This window comes from Varanus komodoensis, unplaced genomic scaffold (genome assembly GCF_004798865.1).
Source record: "Varanus komodoensis strain SLA01 unplaced genomic scaffold, ASM479886v1 scaffold7_3, whole genome shotgun sequence".
NCBI lineage: Eukaryota > Metazoa > Chordata > Lepidosauria > Squamata > Varanidae > Varanus > Varanus komodoensis.
The window spans coordinates 11,158,475-11,181,321 of record NW_025336480.1 but is presented as its reverse complement, the minus strand read 5'-3'; the positions used below and the strand labels follow the sequence as shown (position 1 = coordinate 11,181,321).

General features: G+C 40.2%; 1 protein-coding gene across 8 annotated transcripts in view; it reads left to right on the top strand.

Moving 5' to 3' along the window:
- Positions 1-1,488: 1,488 nt before the first annotated feature.
- The window catches only part of LOC123035733 (serine/threonine-protein phosphatase 2A catalytic subunit alpha isoform), a 73,117-nt gene continuing 51,758 nt past the window's right edge, over positions 1,489-22,847 (top strand). For 7 of the 8 annotated variants that reach the window (XR_006417010.1, XR_006417009.1, XR_006417011.1 and 4 more), the window contains exons 1-8: positions 1,489-1,585; positions 2,719-2,900; positions 5,084-5,278; positions 7,545-7,723; positions 8,891-9,003; positions 10,301-10,440; positions 18,176-18,264; positions 21,490-21,643. Coding sequence is in view for 5 of the 8 variants with exons in the window: in XM_044454216.1 (XP_044310151.1) it covers positions 1,519-1,585; positions 2,719-2,900; positions 5,084-5,278; positions 7,545-7,723; positions 8,891-9,003; positions 10,301-10,440; positions 18,176-18,264; positions 21,490-21,643 (1,119 nt within the window). In the remaining 3 variants the exon portion in view is untranslated. Of the gene's footprint in view, positions 1,586-1,762; positions 1,916-2,718; positions 2,901-5,083; positions 5,279-7,544; positions 7,724-8,890; positions 9,004-10,300; positions 10,441-18,175; positions 18,265-21,489; positions 21,644-22,847 lie in introns of those variants that run through there. The other variant, XM_044454214.1, reaches the window with a different exon arrangement.

Here is a 22,847-nt window from a genome sequence, read left to right as displayed (position 1 = left end):
CTGAGATGTAAAAGATGTCATCATTCCATGCCAACAATCACATAACTACTTGAAAGCTAAACTAACTGAGCAGGAAACATATTGGGAAAAGGTACCATTCTGGTTTTATACGTTGTCTGGCATGAGTTGTGCCACCTATAAAAGGTTCTTCCTAGTCTGTACATAAAAATAACACTTCTGAACCTTGATTTTAAAAGTCATGACATTTCTGCATTAGGCATCTTAAAAAATAAACCATGCCACAGACTTTTAAGAAGCAGAAACTGTAGAACTTCTGACATCTGTTTGCCCAAGCAAAAGTCTATCACCAGCCAATGAGAAGTTTGTCTGAAAACCACCAACATTTAATAATGTGTCAATCATAGAATGTATAAGATACATGCTTTCATATTTTGCATATTAGAGTCTGAGGCAGATATCTGTAATCTGGTTAAAGTGGGACACCATATAAAGGGAACATATCTAAATCTTCTTTAATAACTTAATAGATTGGGGGTTGGCTATACATTATACATGATCATTTTGGAAGTTTTTCTGTTCAACCTTGATGGGGACTGTCCATAGTTTAGGGGGTGTAGCTCAGTGGCACAGCCTGCTTTGCCTGGTCCCCAGCCTCTAGGTAGGTCTGAGGAGGTTCTGGCCTGAAATCCTGGAGAACTGTTGCCTGTTAGTATTGACAAGACTATTTGAATCAATAAAAGGCTTCCTAAGGAGTGAAGGAAAAAACTGGGGCATGCTATAGGGATTTGTTCAAGCATGCATATGATTTTGTTTCATGCTCTACAACTGCTGCGCCAATTGTCAAACATTAGAAAAATAAGAAAGCTGCATTCCAGTCTTAGTTAAAGAACGTATTTTGAGCGTGACTGGTTAAAACTCATTTAAATCATAGTGACCACTGAAAGTAAACTGAGCCATCTTCTGCTGCCCTAATCAGCTGAGGCTGCCTGGGTGGTCATCTGGAGTTGCCCTGGGCATGGCCGAGTGGGGACGAGAACCCAGGTTGCCTGAGTCCCAGTCCTACCACGTCACACCAAGCAATCTGCAAGTTTCTCCTGATACTGGGGGTGCAGATGCAGTCTTTAGGCGAGCCCAAGGTCCTCTTTGTTGGATCCGCTGCCTTGCAGGGACATCCGCTTGCTTTCACTTCTGCCCACCAAAGCACCCTCTTCCTAGTTTGAGTCTTTATAGCATTTCAGTTTTAGGATAGCGTCCCACGCCAACGGATCTGCTTGCTGCTCGGGTGGGGGAGCCGGTTAACAACAGTGTAATCCGATTGGACAAAGTGAGAACAAAGCGATGGAGGTTCTTGTTTCTCTCTCTCGCTCTCGCCTTGTGAAATCGTCGCTTTGCAGTTTCGGAGGGGAAGCGATGCCATCCTTTCGCCGCAATTTCAGCCGGAAGCCCACGTCACCCAACCTCTACCTTCTTGCCCGGAATCTATCGAGCGCGATGAAGTCAGAGAAGCCCCTCCCCCTTGCGTAGGCGGGCCGGCTGTTGATATAGCCGGCGGTTGCTATGGTAACGGGGCCGGTTCGCTCGGCTGGGCCTGGGAAGAGTCAACATGGGGAGCTCCCGGGAGCAGGTCAGAGGCGCCCGAGGGAAGGGTTGCGCGCGCGCATGGGCGGCGGCCGGGCGGCGTGTCCCCGAGGGCTGGGGCTTTTGACGCGCCTTCCGACGGCGAGGCGGAGCTGCAACGTGTGCGCGGGCTGGGTGCGCGCGCTCGACCGATGGCCACGGAAGCGGAGCGCGGAGGCGGCACAGATCCCGTCAAAGCGTCACTCTGCTCTCGCTGCAGGTGGCCTTCTGCTGGGAGTAACTCTCACTGAACTCATCTGGACTTATTTCTGAACACATAGGTGTAGGATATTGTGCATCCAAATCCAAAAAAGTGGATCAGCGTGACATGACTGAGGTTGGGCGGAACGTTTCTGTTTCATTGGTCAACACGTGGGAAGGAAAAGTTTGTTGAGAGGCTGTTAAAGGTTTCCTGTCAAAAGCATATAGGGAGAAGCTAATTTGCCTGGATGCCGAGTGTCAGGAGAGAGAGCTGCACAGTTGTGTTATGTGGCCATTGGAAGAGAAATGCATGGGGTTAAGCATGTTCGGGTGACATCCACTCATCCAACTCTTGCATGCATCTGCATTTCTCATATACTTGGAGTTCAGCATTTTTGAAATAAAATGTGACAATATTTCATAAGCAGTAAGAAGCCTCCAAGAAATCTAAACAACGAAGAAGGGATACCTTTTTCTACAGTGTATGAAGCCAACCAAGGTGCCACTTCATTTACACTGAATGGGTACCTCAGCAGAAACAAGAGAAAAGAAAAGCTGAGAGTTGAATATGAATTGTAATTGGTTGTTTTGGGTGCAAGCCCATCCCTAGTTATTTAATATGGGATGCAGCCCCTCCAAGCCTTTAGTCAGAGTACTATGCATTCACCATTAAATAGAGGATTCACACCAGCAGTGATGGGTTTTATCAAAAATAATAATCTCAGAAAGGCTTATATTCACAGCTCCTGTTTCTTTCACCCCCTTGGAAGGAATGCTTGTCATATGTGTTACTGTCTTTAACAGTTATATTATTAAATGTAAAATGGAGATGTTACAAAGCTTCTTTCTTTAAAGGGTAACTTGTCAGCTTAATTTATTTGTGAAAACAAAAAAAACTATGTGAGTAGTTTAAAATAATATATTTCTTCTTCCCTGAAGAGATTTCGGACTTGAGCATGGAGATGTATGAAATCCTTGGAAAAGTGGGAGAGGGAAGTTATGGTGCAGTAATGAAATGTAAACACAAGGAAACAGGACATACAGTTGCCATTAAGATATTTTATGAGAAGCCAGAAAAATCTGTCAACAAAATTGCAATGAGAGAGATAAAGTTCCTAAAGGTTTGCTTTTTTGTCACTTTGAAAATGAACAACATGACATTTCCGACAAAACATATATGCATTGTTACTGAACATATACATCAATGAGAAAAGTGGTGATACTTGTGCCAGATTTGTATGTTGCAATGGTTTTAAAAACATGATGCATAATTTAGGAAATGACTGACACCTCATTCTAAGTATACATATTTAACTATGCTCCAGTGAACTTAATGGGATTTGCTGCCAAGTATTTCAATATGGTTCACTTTCAAAACCTCTTATGTAATTCTGAGGGTGGAAAACTAGTTTTTTTCAGAAAAAAAGTTTTTTTTGGACATTCAGATTTAGATCTTTAGACTTAATGTCTAATGTAGAAAATACAGCCTTGTGTTTAACTTTCACAGATACAGGCAAAAATCAGTACTATTTGTTTTCTTAGTATTAATAGTCATACCCATAGTGAAATTATATTTGTTTTTCTACCAGTTTAAAGTTTATAGTTATTTTAAAGGAATTCAGGGTACACTTTTAGAATTTTTTGTAGATGTTAAGCAAACAATGTGTTAAATAATGAATAATACTTATTTGTAGAATCATTTTATATTAGTCCCCCAGTTGCAAGCATTTGCTTCTGTGAATTCAGAGTACCATTAATGGGGATGCATTGGCCCCAGTTTAGAAAAATACATGGTTACAGTATGCAGTGCAATTCTATACATATTTACTAAGAAAAGTGGGGGCTTATTCCATGATATGAGAAAGGAGTTCGGCAAGGCTGTATACTGTCTCCCTGCCTATTTAACTTATATGCAGAGCGCATCATGAGAAAGGCGGGAGTAGATGAATCACCAGTTGGAATTAAGATTGCTGGGAGAAATATCAACAACCTCAGATATGCAAATGATACCACTCTAATGGCAGAAAGTGAAGAGGAATTAAAGAGCCTCTTGATGCAGGTGAAGGAGGAGAGGGCAAAAGTTGGCTTGAAACTCAACATTAAGAAAACTAAGATCATGGCATCCGGTCCTCTCACTTCCTGGCAAATAGATGGGGAAGAAATGGAGGTAGTGACAGATTTTATTTTCCTGGGCTCCAAGATCACTGCAGACAGGGACTGCAGTCAAGAAATTAAAAGATACTTGCTCCTTGGGAGGAAAGCTATGGCAAATCTAGATAGCATACTAAAAAGCAGAGACATCACCCTGCCAACAAAAGTGCGTATAGTCAAGGCTATGGTTTTCCCAGTTGCAATGTATGGCTGTGAAAGCTGGACCATAAGGAAGGCTGAGCGCAGAAGGATTGAGCCCTTTGAATTGTGGTGCTGGAGGAGGCTCCTGCGAGTCCCTTGGACCGCACGCGATCAAACCGTTCAGTCCTAGAGGAGATCAAGCCTGACTGCTCTTTAGAAGGCCAGATACTGAAGATGAAACTCAAATGCCTGGGCCACCTAATGAGAAGGAAGGACTCCCTGGAGAAGAGCCTAATGCTGGGAAAAACTGACAGCAAAAGAAGGAGGGGACGGCAGAGGATAGGGTGGCTAGATGGAGTCACTGAAGCAGTTGGTGTGAGCTTAAGTGGACTCCGGGGGATGGTGGAGGACAGGAAGGCCTGGAGGAGTGCTGTCCATGGGGTCATGATGGGTTGGACACAACTTTACGACTAACAACAACAACAACATTCCATGATAAGTGTGCAAAGCATTGCATGTTAAGTCTGATGGATTTCAGCAGTACATGTCAGAATTCATTGGCATGCAGAACTCTTTGTTTGTTTATTTAGTTTATGTCTTGCCTTTCCACCCAAATTGGTGTTTAAGATGACTTACAATAAAATACAGTTTAAAAACAATATCTTAAACTTGTTAATCTTTAAGGTGTTGGAAATGTCTATGGGTTTTGGAGATTTCAGTAGAATTAGCATCTAAGCAAGTTTAGGATTTCAGCAGATAGGACACAAGCAATGTGTCTTGTGATTGCTTTGAATCAGGTAGAAGATCAAGTGGCACTGTCACATATCATTAGCAAACTAGAGAATAACCACATGGCTATTTTTCCAGTGTAGTATAGATCTTTTTGGTTAAAATATTTAATATTCTAAAATACATTGCTTCATGTTCATTGTCAAAAAGTAGATAAATAGCTATATTCCCTATGATTAAAGGGAAGAAGAACAGAATTTTTTTATTTCCCTTTTGTCAACAGCAATTTCGCCATGAAAACTTGGTCAATCTGATTGAAGTCTTTAGACAAAAAAAGAAAATTCATTTAGTATTTGAATTTATTGACCATACAATTTTAGATGAGCTACAACATTACTCTCATGGACTGGATAGCAGACGACTTAAGAGATATCTCTACCAGATTCTTCGAGCAATTGACTATCTTCACAGCAACAATGTAAGTTCCCTACAGACATTGTAGAGAAAAATGGAAGTCTGGAACACTATCATTTCCAGCTGAATATTTTGTTTGCTAATGCTAGTCTCATTTTATGCAGGTGGTATAGTTCTGTTCTATAAAATATTGTCATTTTGAAAGGAGAAAATGTGTCAGTCTGAACTTAACACCTTCTTTCTTGACAGAAACTCCTATTTTCTTAGCAATTGCATCATTTGAAGGAATTACAGTGACTAGAAAAGTCTCACCTCTTTAATTTGTAATGTGCAGGGGTTTCTATCAGAAAAAGGAGAAGCAGCTCTTGTTTAAGTTTTATGGCTAGGAATGTAAATCCCACAAATTTGATATAATCCTTGTTACTACCATATTCTTACCTCCTGCTTTGGTTCTCTTGAAATGAGAGGAATGCAATTTTAATTCTATACTTTAATTTGAATGTTAATTTTAAAATTGTAATTTAATTAATTTTTAACTTTAAAATTAAACTTTAATTTTAATTCTGTACTTTAATAGAATTAGTAGAACTTTAGTTCTATACTTAATTCTATACTTTTATACAGCATAAACTCAAGAGAGTGGGCCCCTGCACTGTAGGGCCATTGCTGCCAATCTTCCATAATCCAGTCTAGCACAATATGCCATAAGAGCTACAAATAATGTGTGAAGAACACAATTTCGTTCACAGATGACACATCAAATCACAAAACATAACATGCATATAGATAACACATTATCAGTGGCGAACTATAAAATGTAGCCATTTTATAGATGAAATATATTAGTGAGACTGCAATTTGTTGGAAGGCTAGCAAGTGAATCATTGACATATAAAGCAATCAGTCAAGAAAAGTGCACCAGGTAACCACAAGCTTCGCATACATGTGAATGAATGAGTATGTAAACCTAGAAGCAGGCTTATCAGGACCTGGAGAATCTGCACATTTTTCATTCCTGTGCTTGAACATTTAACACTAATTTATTAATTTTTGCGTTCCCTCTGAAGAAATACTGGTGTTCAGCTGCAATGTTCCTGGAGCAATAACGCAGCCAAGAGTGATTTTAAAAGTAAAGAAGTGATTGAACAGAATCATAATGAGGAAGAGCTTTGCAAACTAGGGAAGCAAAAGTTGATGGTTTAAAAACTTTCTGATGTGTAGTATAGTGGGTAGAGTATTAGACTGGTACTTCTGAGGGTAAGGCTGTAGTTCCTGCTCATCCATGAAGCTCATGGGGTGATTTTGAGTTAGCCACTGACTGTCAACCTTAACAGCAAGGTTGTCTTGAAGATAAAATGCAGGACAGGAGGGTTATGCAGCCTTCATTGGATTCCTTGCAGGAAAAGTAGTATATAAATATAATGAATGAATGAATGAATGAATGAATGAATGAATGAATGAATGAATGAATATTTTTAGTTACTAGGGCTGCAGAACTCCTTGCCTCCCCCCGATTGGGTTGCTAATCCAAGCCTTGATGGTTTTACAAAAAGTAGCAAGTAGAATTAGGATCAAAACTTCCTTCAAGGCAGGCTTTTAAAGCTCTACTGGAAAGTCCAAAATAATAGACTTTCTAGAGCCAAAACCTTCCTCCATCTATGCACTTTAACTTTTATTTGTTCTCCAGTTCTCCCAACCCAAATGGAGAGAAGGAAGAGGAGTCACAGCAGGGAAGGCTGTTGGGAAATGAAGGAGATGACTCCATTCTATTATATTCTTTCAACTTCTAGAAACAACCATTATTATTAAAATGTTCAAGTATGGATTTGAAAACAGAAGTAAAATTATAATTACTGACTAGGTAGGCTGAGTCTGCCCTTTAAATAATTAGGCACACCCTGAATTTCATCCCTGGTTAAAATGGTATAAAAATCCTATAATTGCTAGAGTAGATATGCCCAGAATCTCTGATTTTGAGCCAGTCATGCTTGATAGTTCCCTAAGTATTCGATTGTATTTATTTATGGTTTGGAAGCCGCCCCAAAGCTTATGCGAATAGGGCAGCATATAAGTTCTCCAATAAATAAGTAAGTAAGTAAGTGAGTGACCTAGACTACTTCTTCCACTTTCATGGATATGTTTTTTTTTTTTTTTTTTGCAGTTCTCAGAGTGTTTCTTAAAGCTTCTCTTCATCTGTCAACATAGTTGCTTGAAGGACAGAACTTGCATGCTTCTTCTACTTAATAATCTGAATGGTGACCTAAGTCTCTATTTTTAAAGTAAAATATTTTGTTCTGAAACTGGAATCCATTTTATTCCTCTTTTGCCAGGTAATTCACCGTGATATCAAACCTGAGAATATTTTAGTTTCACAGACTGGAATTACTAAACTTTGTGATTTTGGCTTTGCTCGGACCTTAGCAGCCCCTGGAGATATTTATACTGATTATGTGGCCACACGATGGTACAGAGCTCCAGAGCTGGTATTAAAAGATACTACATATGGGAAGTATGTCTTTTTGAAATCCTTTTATGAACTTGTTCTGGACAGCATATTAGTTACTTTTAGTTAAAGAACATTTACAAACTTTGCTGTGGTGAGATATAGTGCAGAAACATTAGATGGCGCCCTGATACACATTTAAACAGTAATTTTGATGGACAGGATATTAATGAAATCTCAATTCACAGAACACTGTATATAATCTTACCCTATTGAAGAGAATTGCAATGTTTCATTGGATTCAAAGATGCAGGTAAGAAGTTTATCTTGAAATAATATTGACCATTAAATGGTTTCTACTATTAGCTACATTTTGAAATGGAAATAGTTTCAGTACATAGGAATTGCACGCCAACCTCTGTACAAGTCTCATATTTCAGTGGAACATGCTTGCATATGATGACCTAAAAGGCCAGCTTATTGTGCAAAAGATGGGCTTTACAATCACCAAACACTTTAGTTGCTCCACTTTTTGGGAAGTTACTTGTTCAGGATGTCTAGAGCATGCCCATCTCTATGTCACTGTTACCACAGACTAGCTTGTCCACTCCTTTCCCTCCATAGCCATTCTGTACCATTCCCCAGAGGGAGAGGACAAGACAAATGCAAGTTGCTGCTCTTTTCTTTTGCTACTGCTCATAAGCTTGAGCAGGGCAGGTGAATAAGCAGCGATAAGAAGTAGGAGGAGGAACGGGCAAGGAGCCCAGAGAATCCATGGTGGATCTTCTGCTGTATTGTCTATCTTGGTACATGCTGTGCACTGCCAAGCCCTGAAAACTGCCCTAGTCATCTTGGAAGTCCTGATCTGAACAGATAATTGTGAGCGGCCTGAAAGAGATTTTGATACTGGCCTTACCTGGATGTTCCTATTATATCAACTATATCTCACTTCCATTGCAGTCAGTATGATGCATGCCAACACAACATATTTAGGACAAGGTTCTCAAGTGACTTACCTTGGTGGCATATACTTGAAGTCAGTGAACTTTTCTAGATGATTTCACTTTTTGTGCCCTTGGCTAACTGAACTTCCTTTCATTTTTCACAGTTTTGTACTTCTGAACTATTACCTTCTTTCTTGTCTTCCTTTTTAAAAAGTTGTGACTGATAGTAAGTAGACATCAGTGTAGCTTCATCTGTTGTATTATTGAGCACTTTGTTTCCTGATTTTAGGCCTGTAGACATTTGGGCTTTGGGTTGTATGATCATTGAGATGGCTACTGGGAACCCCTACCTACCTAGCAGCTCTGATCTTGACCTACTTCATAAAATTGTGACCAAAGTTGGTAAGTACTGCTGTGGACAATATTTGCAGAAACCACCATCATAAAATCTATTGCTATTGTAAGTACAAATCAATGCCAGTATAGATCTCTACTCCAATTCTGGGATGTAAATCTCTGTTGGATTAATTAAAAGAAATGCAAGGAATAAATTCTTCACCTGGAAAAATTCCATTTGCTATCAAAAGGACAGGCAGGATTTTCCAAGATACATTTTCAAAATTTTTATTCTCTTAAATTTCTACATAAACAACATCGATTTCCCCTGTAGTGCAAACAGCATTGAGTGGGAGGAGGCACTTTTGTTTCAGGAAAGTGCTATGGTGGGGGGAAGGGTTCATTTTCTTACTCCAAGTGCTGTAACCCTGAGCCAGTTTACCCCCACCATCCAGCCACTTTTGAGAAGTGGAAAATCCATTCACATAGTTCCTGTTATCTCTCTCACTTCAGTCCTGAACAACTGAGCACAGATGTTGTCTTTTTGTGGGGGATGGCCCCAATTAGAGGCTTTGACTTCCCTCTCTGACCTTTTAAAAAGAAAAGAAAAATCTTGGCTGAGCACCCTGCAGGTTTTCCACATTATCTGGCTGTTGCTGCACTACCAAAGGCACTCTAGGCAGTTCAGCAGTTTCAGTTATGCAACTGAGTATGTGTGAACTCCTGCACATGCACAGGATGTTTCTGCTGCTGCGAAGCCTTCTCCATGGAATGGAAAGATCTGATCTCTGTCTGGTGCTAGGCAGTGCTAGCACCTGTTTTCAGAGTAGGAGAATATTATTATATATTTTCTCAGGAAGCTTATTATTTGATAAATGGTCAGTGCAATCATAAGACTGTTTACCCAACAGTATATCCCACTAAATTCAGTGCGTCTTATTCCAAACTAAATGCAGCATTTGAAACCTTTTAGCAAAATTGGTATTGAATCTTTAAACCATTTTGTGAAGATTTACCGAATAGGGTAACAGTGTCACTTTGTTGAATGAATTGTAAGCCGGTTGCATTAAGATCTGTGCCAATAGGTAACTTTATGTTAATTTAATTCCTAAGACACATGATTAGAAAGCATTTGAAGCCTCTCAGTGTGCCATGGGATGCAAGTGACTTCAAATTAGTGCATCTCTAATTATTGTATGTGATGAAAATGATGTCGATTGACCTAAATATTAAGGCATAGAAGCAGAGTTTCTGAGCAAAAAAATTCTTCATGTCAAAACAAAGCTGTAAATAATTAATTTTAGCTTATATGTACCTTTATCAACAGTGACATACTGGTGGCTCTTGGGTTTTTTTCTTTCAGGTTCCTTGACACCTCATCTTCAGAATATTTTTATAAGGAGCCCAGTTTTTTCAGGAATGGTTCTTCCTGAAGTACAACACCCCAGAAGTGCAAGGAAAAAGTATCCCAAACTCAATGCAGTACTTGCAGATATGGTTCATGTATGTCAGAAGAGGTCTGAGTATCAAGCTTACTGATGATTATTATTTTAGCCTGGCAAAGTTTGTGTATGTGATTTGCAAACCAATCTTTCTATTAGCTTGCATATTTAGAATTGACACACAGATATGCTTCATGGTATACCAGTCTTTTTCCTTTTCTCTCAGCCCCTTTCCCTTCCAAAGAAAAGAGACTATAATGATTTTTGAAACTTGTGTCCAGGCTCCATAAGGTACCTTTTGCACATTTCAGAGACTCTTAGTAGGACCATGATTATTTTAGTTTGGTAGTCTCTAGTTTTTACTGTCATGCACTTTGTTGAAGAAATTTTGGTGTATAGCCTAAGAATTTTGATACTAACTGTCAAAGAGAGCTACAATATCTTGCTTTTCACAAGCAAAAATCCATGTCATTTGAAATCATTGTCATGAACTTACTGCCCTGAATGTCTCTTTTGAATATTGAGGTTAGCAGTGGCAAAGATTCTAGATATCCTTGATAGCTGAGAAAGAGGGAGGGGGAGGGGGAGGGGGGAAGAGAGACTTGGACCCACTGGTATGATTAGGATTTAAGTTAAGACTATCATTGGATACAGTCCTTTGCATATTAAACACGCACATGCACGCACACACAGACATGTGCACTCACAATTGCAATTATATTTTGTAATAAAGTGCGTAAAAGTACTCTCATTTACTGAGGCCTTAGAATTATGAATTTCTTGTAATACTTGCAGTGGACATGATTTGTTTTTATGTTGTGAATGGGGCTATGAAGAAGAGCTTGAGGCTGGCCTACTTACTAGCATAACACAACAGGGACATCTGAAGGTGTGGGAATGTCTAGCTTTCCCCAACCTGATCCCCCCACCCCGCCGCCGCCCAATGTTTTGGCTTAGCATTCCTGCTGCTAGCATTCCTACTGCTAGCATTCCTGATCATTGGCTGTGCTGCTTGTGGCTGATGAGATTTGGAGGGTGTTAGGCTGGGGAAGGCTTTCTTAACTTTCAGTGTCTTAGATATACTCACTTCTTACTTGAAGCTTGAGAGGACAGACATGCAGTGGCCACTCACAGTGCCTCTATTCCCTGAGGAGATTCTAATTATCTGGCCTTTTTATTAAACTTAACCCTCTGAATGGAGCAAGAGCACACATTTGCTTGGGCTGCTGTAATGGCTTTAAGGGAAAGGGATTCCTCCCGAGTATGCCATGCTGGCCTGTCATGATGGGCTGGTTCTATAGCTGCACTGCATTAAGGGGATAGACCATAATAAATGCATTGATTATTACTACTGGATGCAGTGTACCCGGTAAACAGAAAGTCACCATTTTATGCTTTTGCATTTTTTGGCAAGGGTCAGTGTATTTGATGCCCTTTTGATAATTAAATTTACCATTTACTTACTTGCAGTGGGAAATGAATGGCTCTTCCAGTTTTTAAAAGAGGAGGGGATCACCTTGAAATCCAATTTCAATTATTTGGAGTACTATGTTTGAAGTACACTATTTGGAGTATAGTACCTCATCTTGAGTACTGTGTCCAGTTCTGGGCACCACAGTTTAAGGAAGATGCAGACAAGCTGGAAAGGGTTCAGAGGAGGGCTACAAGCGTCTGGAAACAGAGCCCTATGAGGAGAGAGTGAAAGAAGTGGGCATGGAGGAGTGAAGAACGGGGGGAGATATGATAGTACCCTTCAAGTATTTCAAAGATTATCACATAGAGGAAGGCCAGGACCTCAGTCATCCAGAGTGCAAGACATGGAATAATGGCCTTAAGTTACAGGAAGTCTAATTCCAGATGAACATCAGGAAGAACTTCCTGGCTGTTAGAGCAGTATAAAAATGGAACCAATTACTTAGGGAGCTTGTGGGCTCTCCCACACTGGAGGCATTCAAGAGACAGCTGGACAGCCAACTGAGAGGGATGCTTTAACTGAGAGTCCTGCATTGAGCAGGGCTTGGACCCAGTGGCCTTTCTGGCCCCTCCCAACTCTTCTGTGATTCTGTAACTTGACAGAAGCTTAAGCACAGCATTTAAAAGTTACTTAATAAGTCCTTTAGCTAGGAGATTGGTAATTTCCTGAAGTATAACAAGTTGATTTTTCCCCATGACAGCAGCTAATGTCATTATGTTTATTTTCTGCATGTTGTCTTGAATTAATTAGGGTTAATTAAGCCTATTCCTTAGAATCTAGCAAGAAGGAATCTATATATGGATTTTTTTTTAGTTCAGCTAAGAGACTTAAGAGCTCCAGTTGGCTTCTTAACATCTGAAAGGCCTGTGATCATATGTTTCAGCATTGCAGGGTTGACCCCATCAGCAATAAAATGAATTTCAGTTATTCCTGTATTTATAGATAAAAGTCCAGTGACTGTTTTTTGTGTATGTGTGTGTTTGAGGGGTGGTATTTTTAATTTATCTTGATCATACTTCAGAATACCAAGTATTTATTGCAATTACACTAGTAATACATTTAATTGAGTGAAACATAACTACAGTGGTGTACCTTGGCTCACGAACTTAATCCATTCCAGGACTCTGGTCATGACCCAAATTGGTCATGAGCCAAGTTAAATTTCCGCATAAGGTTCTGTGTAAATAAGGTTAATCCGTTCTGTAACCATTTTTTAAATCAGAAAAATGTGAAGCAAAGTGACAACAACAATGATTGCGGCCATCGTGACCTAACCCTGACCCTAACCCCCCACCCCAAGCACAAGTGTGGCCATCTCCCCGCCCCCCGCCCCAGCACAACCGAGATCGCGCCTGTCATCCCTGCATGACTGAAATCACGCCTGCCAACCCTGCACAGGCCTGTCATCCCTGCAGACGCCCATCATCCCGGCGTGCTGGGGGGTGGAGAGGAGAGACGGGCACGATTGCAGGTGCACTGGGAGAGGAAGAGACGGGCGCAAACGGGGTGTGCTGGGGAAGGGAGAGATGGGCACGATCTCGGCCATCTCCCCCCGCGCCCCCAGCACGATCGCAGCCACCTTCCCACTTGGGGGGGTGGGGAGATGGCTGCGATCTTGCTGGTTGTGGGGGGAAGGGAATGGCCGAGATTGTGCCAGTCTTTCCTGCAGGAGTGTGCCTGTGATCACGCACGCCTTCCCTGCACAAAAGCAACTGTGATTGCAGCCACCTCCCCCGCCCCCCCGAGTGGGGAGATGGCCACGATTGCAGTTCTGTTCATGCAGGGAAGATGTGTGTGATCATGGGTGCACTGCTGCAGGAAAGACGGGCACAGCACAGCTCAGCCGCGGGGGAGATGGCCAAGATTGCGCCCGTCTTTCCTGCAGGAGCACACCTGTGATCATGCATGCCTTCCCTGCACAAAAGCAATTGCAATCGTGGCCATCTCCCTACTCGGGGGGGTGGGGTGGGGAGATGGCTACCATCTTGGTCACCACCCAATGCAGATTTCGCGACCCAAGTCAAAATTTTAATGAAATGTTTGTTCGTGACCTGATTTGTTCATGAACCAAAGTGTTCATGAGCCGAGGTACCACTGTATTCCATGGTGCATTGATGCCATCCTCATCCTATGTAAACACTGTTGAATCTTGCCAACCTCTAAGACTGCATAGTTTGGGAGTAGCTGTGCAACAATGAACAAAGTTGCTGTGATTGATCCGAGATATTGCATCAGCCTTACTGCCTTTGACATAGGAGACATTATTTAGCACAGACAGTTGTTACATGGCCACTAAGCTATGCAGTATCCTAGTGTGGAATAGATTTGTTATGGTTCAGCTCCCTGAACTTGCACTGAAAGGTCCTGTTGAATTTATGAAGCATACTGTATCAGCCAAGCCCAGTTTATTCAACATGAAAGCTATCTTTAAGAGTCATCTTCTATTTTCTCATACCATGTTGAATTATGTTCTCTTATGGTTCCTCATAATATTTTAAACACAAAAGAAATGTCCCTGTTCATTTTCTCTGCTGTATTCCTGAGGATATATTTTACTAATGCACTTTTATGTAGAATTACTGTTTATTAAATTTGAGACTGAAGTAAATTTGAATGGCAAATTATGACATGTTAAAGCAAATTCTGTTACAAACTCCTAATGGCAACAGCAATGCCAGGCACCCTTGTATTTATGCATACTGCACTGCTGTTGTTCATGCTTGAACAAAAGTCTAAAGTACTTGATTCAGCAAGAAGTAGCAAGGCTTGGAGTAATAAAGTGCCCTTACTAGTCATAATTTCTTTTGCAGTGATAGGCTTAGTTTCAAGGAAATGAAGGCGCTCATTCATTTAGTGGAAGATCCATGAATCCAAGGTTCTTTTAGTAGCAGAATAATACTTATTCACAAACCAATAATTGCACTGGCCAAAAAACGTGAAGTTGTCGCAGCTTCAGTTTGTTCTTTGCACAGTTCTGTTACATCTTAAATATCACTGGCAACACAAATAGAAGACCTTTTATATTAAGAAAGGTGATTTTGTTTATTGAAAAATATAAACAATAAACAAATAATATAAACAATAAAATAAGGAAATATAAACCAACTTCCATATGACACAGGATGCTCTACCCTCTGGCTAAACGGGGGGCTATATGGACAATGTCAGTGAACAATTGTCCTTGATAAATACAAAGCAGCTACTTGATAAACAACACTGCTTCAGAAAAAAATATGTTTACATGTACCTCACTTCTCTGAACAATCAGAAGTTCCAGGGGCCATGTTACAGTGCTTAAGCTCTTTTGCATATGAGAACACTGAAGTCATTTGGGGTGGGTACATTTAAAATTTTGAAAGTGCGTTGTGGGCACTTGCACAAAATGGCCATTGTGGACTAGGATTTGCCCACTTTGTTCCCATTTGCTTGAAAACTCATTTCCCAGAGGCAACCTGGAGAGCTGAAAAGAAAAGTAACTTTCTCAGGAATCTGCATACAAGGCAGAGGTGAGTTCTGATCTTCAAAACACAAAACTACAAATGAAGATGGTGCTGGATATGATCACTTCACTTTGCAGGATGCCATCCTCCTAAACATTTTAAAATAAGAAATATTTTTAAAAATTTAAATCAGGAGAAACAGTAAGCCTAGTCACCACCAAGAGAGATATCTGTGAGTACACTGGTGTCAAGAATACCACACTAGAGAGGCCAGCTTTAGACTATCCCTGTAATATGGGTTTTATTTAAATATATACAGGTTGAACATCGTAGAGGTAGATAGTTTTCAAAATGAGGTGGCAAAACTGCTGTTTATATTTGCAAATCAACATTGTGCATCTTGCCACCTACCTGACTGCTTCCCGATTAGTTATTTAAAGCTAAAAATTCTCAGTTCTCAGATTCTCTCCTTGTCTCTGTCCAAATTCAAAACTGCCTTTTTTGCTTTTCCATTACCACTGAGCATTGACCTCAGACCCTGTGCCTGCTAATGTATTGTAAGTGCACAATCAATATCTGTTTAGACAGAAAACAATGTGTTTAGACAGTGTGCTAGCTGGGGGGTGTATTCCTGCCTAAGCATGCATAGGATTGCACCCAGATCTAACTCAGAGATAGGTATTCTGGTGCTTTCCAGCTGTTTCGATTGATTTAATTTGGCTTTTTAACCATTTTGCAATTATTTTTAAAATTGTTTTAACATTTTACTATTTTTTAAATTTGTTCATGCTTTTTGTTTTCTGATTTTTTAAAAAATGTTTTGTAAACCACCTTGATTTCCCCCCCAGAAAGGTAGTAAATAAAAATGTTTTAAATAAATAAACCCCTACACACCCCTGTCAGTCCAGTCAATAGTTAGTGATTACAGGAATTGTCCAAAACATCTGAAGGATACCAGATTGCTTTTCTCTAGCCATTAGTTTATAAGCCTGGACTATTTGCAAACAAACATCGTACCCAATAATGCTTCCCTAAACAGTTGTAACAATATGAATTTACTGTCCAGGGCTGCTCAATGAGCTGCTGCATGTTTATGAAGGAAAATGTATTTTTAGGTATTTTATAACCAGAGAGCTAGGGCATATCTCTGTATTTTCTTTTTCAGGACTCCAACGGTCAGGGATTTTCCATCACTAATGATATTCACTGATATTTTAGAAAGCTCACAGTGGCATATATATGCACAGAATGCTTTGCTCTTATAAAAGAGCACCTGCCCACAAAGGATGTCACAAAAGGGCTTATCCAGAGATCAGATCAAAGCATAACCTGCTTTCACTTTCACCTTTGCAGAATAGTTCTGCCAATTCAAAGGCAATATCTACTTCATATGTTACGAACGGAAGAATAGCTTTGTGATTGGGGATGGCCATGTTGCTTTTCCCATCATAGAAGGCCAGGTTTCAGGTTTATGTTGGTTCTGTAAAAGTCACAATGAAAAATCTAAAGACTTTCTATTAGGGATGATTCTAAAGAAGACTTGACTTCGGGCCAAACCAAACATGACACTAAGTAGATGAAGATTTTTTAAACATATTTGTAGCAAGTGTATATGGTGTAGGTTGGTTTTGATTGAGATCACAGAACTCGGGGAAAGGAGATACAATTCTTTTCTCATCACTGTGATCCTAATGAAAATTCCCACCCATGTATTGCTGTTAGTCCTGAGGGAAAAAGTTCTCATTTTTGCCAATGGGATATTTTGCAGTGTGGGGGCAGGTCAGGGTTAATAGTAAAATGGAACAGGAGGAATGTTCATTAGGCTTTTTAGTTCTGTGATCTCAATGAAAATAGTCTCACCATTTTGGCTATTTTAAGAAGAAAAAAACCCCAGACATTTAGAGAAATATCAAGGGTGACCATTCATTTGAAGGAGGGCAACAAAAATGATCCAGGGTTTGGAAACACTGTCCTATGAGGAGAGACTAAGAGAACTGGGCATGTTCAGCCTTGAGAAGACAGGACTGAGAGGGGACATGATACCCCTCTATAAGTACCTCAAAGGCTGTCACAAACAAGAAGGTCAAGATCTCTTCTTGCTGGTGCCAGAGTGTAGGACACGGAATAATTAGTTCAAGTTGCTGCAACACAGATTCAGGATAGATACCAGGAAAAGTTTCCTCACTGTTAGAACAATGTGACAGTGGAACCAGCTGCCTAGAGAGGTGGGGGGCTCTCCCACACTAGAGACATTCAAAAAGAAACTGGACAGCCACCTGATAGGGATGGTGTAACTTGGTGTCCTGCAACAGCACAGAGTTGGACCCAATGGCCTTCATGGCCCCTTCCAACTCTTCTATGATTCTATGAAGTTTCATTATAAATTCTGTCTTGGTTGGTTATCATTTCTGTTAATCATAACAATATATATATATATGTATGTATGTATGTATGTATGTTTGTAGGGAAATTAGGTCAGCTTCCTGCAGCCCAGTACCCTCCTGACTACAGCCCTCATAGTTCTGGAACAGCATGTCCCTGGCTATGAATATTGCAAGCTGTAGTCCAACACATTTAGAGGGCTGAATTAGGTTATCATCTGTGATTTCACAGGTACTATTTGATAAGTGGATGCAACACTCACAAATAAAGCACTTCAAATTGCAGTGACCCTACTTGAAGAAAGACTTGCAGTTCTCCAGATATAATAGAATAGAATGCAGGTTGAATGTTGGGAAAATGCAAATATCTATTAACTAAATAAGAGGAATAATATGTAGTATGTATGTGTGCATATGCACACAAACATTTTCCCTTTGTAGAATATTGTGTATTACTTCAGAAATGTCACTTCCTAAAAGAATCATTTTATTATTTTCCAGGCTTGTTTACAAATGGATCCTGCAGATAGAATATCCTCTGCTGATTTGTTACAGCATGAATATTTCATCAGAGATGGTTTTGTTGAGAAGTAAGCACCTTCTGCTCAGATTTCAGAACTTAGCATAATGGGCTTTCAAGAAAATGGCCTCTTTGCATTGCAAATGTTTGGTTGCTATTAATTTGAGGAAGGAGGATCAAAGCATCTTCTTCTAGTACAGTCCTTCTGTTTCCAAATGCAAAATGCTACCTTTTCAAGTTGTTTTGTGACTGGGTTCCAATGTCTTTCGATCCTACTGACCAGAGCTTATGATGTGACTGCTGATGAATGACCGAACTCCCAGTGCATTAATCAGTATAATTCTGTGGACACAGAAAACATGCTTCCAAAATATTGTGAAAACATACAGGGCAGAAAATGTTTGTTTGCTTGTGTTTGTGATTATTGTTTAGGAATCAGCAGCACTTTGAGGTCTGCCTTTTGCAAACCTGATACAGTATGAATAGGGGTCAAGTTTCTGAAAATCAAGGGATGTTCAAAAAAGACACATCGACAACTATAGAAGTTCTGAGACCCTAATCTAGTCTCAGTCTATACAATAGTATTTCTGTCAATAAAAAGGCAGTTGTTATCACCAGCTGAGATGATGTTGATCACTTATTGAGAAGGGAAACAGAGTGTCTGATTTACTCTTTCCCACCACAGCAAGTGGGCAGTAGTCCAAAGGCTGACATGCTCACCATCCATCTGTTCCATCTATAAATGTGTGGACATCGTGTTGAAGTACAGACACATCCTGAGTGTTTATTGTGGGGTTTTGGCATCAGGCACTGTTTTGTTGCTATTTTAGGACAGAGTGGATAGATTTCTGTTTGTGAAAGATTGTTTGCATGCTCCTGATGCTTGTGGATTGCAGTATAATGCTGTAATTCCAAGTGTATATATTTGGAAATAAATTGCATTGAAATCAATAGAACTTCAGCTAAACATACTTAAGTTCATGGTGTGCTGTATTTTTTCAGCAAAAATGACAGATAACCGGGTGGGTTCCCACATGACACAAGGGTTAGCAACATTGACCCAGACCGGCTCTAGATAGGCATATTTTTACTTTGTTTTCTACTGACAATGGTCAATAGAGGAGCTGTCAAGAGAAAGCAAAGACACAGGTGAAAGATGGTAGTCAACTTATTCCTATCCCAGTGAAATTTTCAGAGTTTTGAATACTGCCCCCCACCCCCCCACACACATAGATTAGTGCCTCCAACTTTCTCATCCATTCCCAAGACCATGTGGTTGGGAAGTGGAAAAATGCAGCCCTCCCAATTTGATTGACAGTTGGCTTTAATAGCTGCCTAGGGGCTTCTTTAGAAAACAGGAATTTAGACAGGGTACAATAGGTTAGTTTGGACTATTCAGATCTTATATTTACAGGGAACTATACTGATTTTATATATATATTCCAAACCATCCTGAGGGAATTCATTTAGGTTTGGACAACATGACAGCATACCATGACTTGTCTCCCTTAATGGAAAGTTGTATTGTTCTAACCAGCTCATTCTGTGATACTGTTTTGTTGACTTTAATGTAAGTAATATGCAAAAAAAATTGATGCATATTGAGCAAATCTGGCTAGGGACTTACTCATTTTTTTAAAACCTTGAAAGGGTTTAGTTAAAGTGTCGTGACAAGAAAGAATCCTTGATTTTAGAGTATAATATATAGAGCGATAAATTACCGCATTTTTCGCTCTATAAGACACACCTGACCATAAGATGCACCTAGTTTTTAGAGGAGGAAAACAAGAAAAAAATATTCTGAATCAAATGGTTTACTAAACTATTTAATAAACTATAACAGAATACAGTAATACCGTATTTCAACCTTATAAAGTGAACAGCATTCAACAGTGGCATTAAGAACCATCATCACTGTCATTAACAAAAGAGAGACTTTAAAGTTCGAGTACTCTTGTAGTTTTCGTTGAACCCATAGAACTCATCATCACTAGAGTCAGAATTTATGAAGCTCTGTTGCTCACAATCACTGACATCCCTTTCTTAGTAGTGGAATTATTGAAGGAATCCACAATCTACACCAGTTATACAAGAGCTGCTGCAGACAATTCAATAACAAATCTAAAAAAGCCAGTAATGTCCATGCTGCCCTACTACTAAATAATAAAAAAATTCTGACAAAAAATGAGATATTGTACAGTAAATCAAACACACAGCAGACTAAGTAGCCTTTGAAGAATAAACTTCATACACGAAGGTAATGCTGTTCAAATAGCCACTGATCCTTAAAAAAATGTGTCTGATCAACTAACAGATAACTGATCCATGGAAAGCTTCCTGATAATCACAGGCACATTCCCCATCACTTCTCCATGGGCTTCATTAAAAGATGGGTTGCCATTTGAAAACACACGCCAACCTGTGATTAACAGCTCTCACCTGCACCAGAGGAGGGGGGCGGAGCAGGGTGCGCCAAGCATGTGCCGGCCAGGTGGTGCCACGTGGGGCCGGCAGTGTGCCGGCGGTGGTCTTCCCAGGTGGTGGGGGTGAGCAGTTCCCGGGTGGTGGGGGTGAGCAGTCCGTCTCTCCATGCGGCCGGCAGGTTAAAGCCCATGGCTCCTCCTCCACACCTCTCCCCCTGAGCGGCACAGCTCTCACCTGCGCTGGGGGGGGGGGCGGAGCAGGGCACGCCAAGCGCAGGCCGGCCAGGTGGTGCCACGTGGTGCAGGCCGCCGGCAGCGTCCCGGGCGTCAGGCACACACACATTTGCTCTATAAGACACACAGACATTTCCCCTTACTTTTGAGTGGGGGAAAAGTGCGTCTTATAGAGTGAAAAACATGGTATTTACCAAGGTTGGAATATAACGTGAAAGTTGGAATATGTTTTACAATGAGGAATAAATGTTTTACACGGAACACAATGTACTTATAAGCAAGCTCTCTTTAAAATCTTTGCCTTCAGGGCAACAACTAAGATGTACAACAGATGTTTTTGGTTGGCATGCATTTTAATATGGCTAAATATATTTTGCTTAACTGTAATATGGCAAAGACTGTAGCTGAATAAGAGGTTACATCAAGTATTGACTATGAAAGTGTTTGCTCTATAAATTGCTTTCTGCACTGTACTTGCACTATACTAATGCTCTGCTTGTGGTATCTATTTTGGTCTCTGAATAGTATAGGCTGACTGTGAGGGCTTGGTGGGAAGTGGAGTGTGGGGATCAAGAAGCAGTTGGACTAGATCTTCCTTAGGTATGTATATGTGATGGGAAGTCATTTTTCATTATCAGATTCTTACCAGAACTGAAAAATAAATTACTGCAAGAAGCAAAGCTAAGTTTTCTTTCAAAATTCAGAGACAATAATAAGGAGGCCGAACAAATCAAAGATGAAAAGAGAACAGTTCATATTAATGTCTCTCAGAATGGCCCAGTTCTTGTAAAGGTAAGAATGATAGCTATTTTTAGAAAATAATACTATTATTTTTGACAATTACTCTTAGTAATAGTTCCATTTCAATTATTACACATAACACACAGAGCAAACCTAAAAAAAATAACGTTATCTACAGACATGAAATTAATGGGTTCTGCTTAGATGATACTCGTATACTAAGTGGAGGTACAACATAGTGCCATACATTTCCTTGAATTGGGCAAAAGATTTTCATTGAATCCCCACCTGATCTTAGGTGCATCTCAGTTGTAAGTCTTAATATTTTACAGTTGAATCAGTAATTAGGTTCAGGATTACAAACAATGACCCCACCAGTGTCACATGTAAGAGCTCTTGTCAGTGTTTTCTATCCCTTTCATGAAGGGTGTGGGGCAGAATTGCAGAAAACACATAAATGAAAGCTGCTTTCTCTATGAAATAAATAGGATACTCCAGTTTGTGAATTTCTGGACTGGGAACAATGTATTTAGATTTGGGAGTACAGGGAATTAACCACATTTTTGATATACAGTGTTGTTGCTTTCACAGTCCTGAAAAACAGTGAGGGTGGCTTCCCATGTCACAGTAAGCCACCCTGTGAATAACTACAGTAGATTTGTTGCTTGCAGAACAAACCGCAGTGCACCTGACAGATGATGGGCTTATCATGGGATGTCCCTCCCCTCCCCTCCCTCCACCCAGTATCAGACATTTTTAATTCTTTTAAAGAAAAAATTAATTGCTCTTGCACAACTATAGAGGTGTGCACTTACAGAAGTCCAAAATAGGACACTGCCCACCTAAGGTATCCTAGGACTTCTCTGCTGTCAAATTGCAGCAGGCAACAACCTGGACATTGACCAAGAAAGACTGCAAATAGGTTTATTTCTTGATTTTGCATCGTGTTCACAGCTGTCAAAAGGCCATCATGGGAAATCAAAGAGGTAAGGGATCTTTGCAAAAGAGAGTAGCAAGTAGATTAACCTCAATGTGGCAGGATAAGGGAATTCTTATTGGATCTGACTGTTTTTAGTGTGCGGCACCTTTTCCACTTTTCCCCAAGATTCTAGGGACTTAAGAACATGGAAAAGTGTGAGCCAAAATGGGACCATTGACAGGATTAATCTGATATTTTCATGGCAATGCTGAGTCAGTGATAATTGCTCCACTGTGCCACTTGGGCATTAATATCATTCGCAGTGGTCCAAATGAG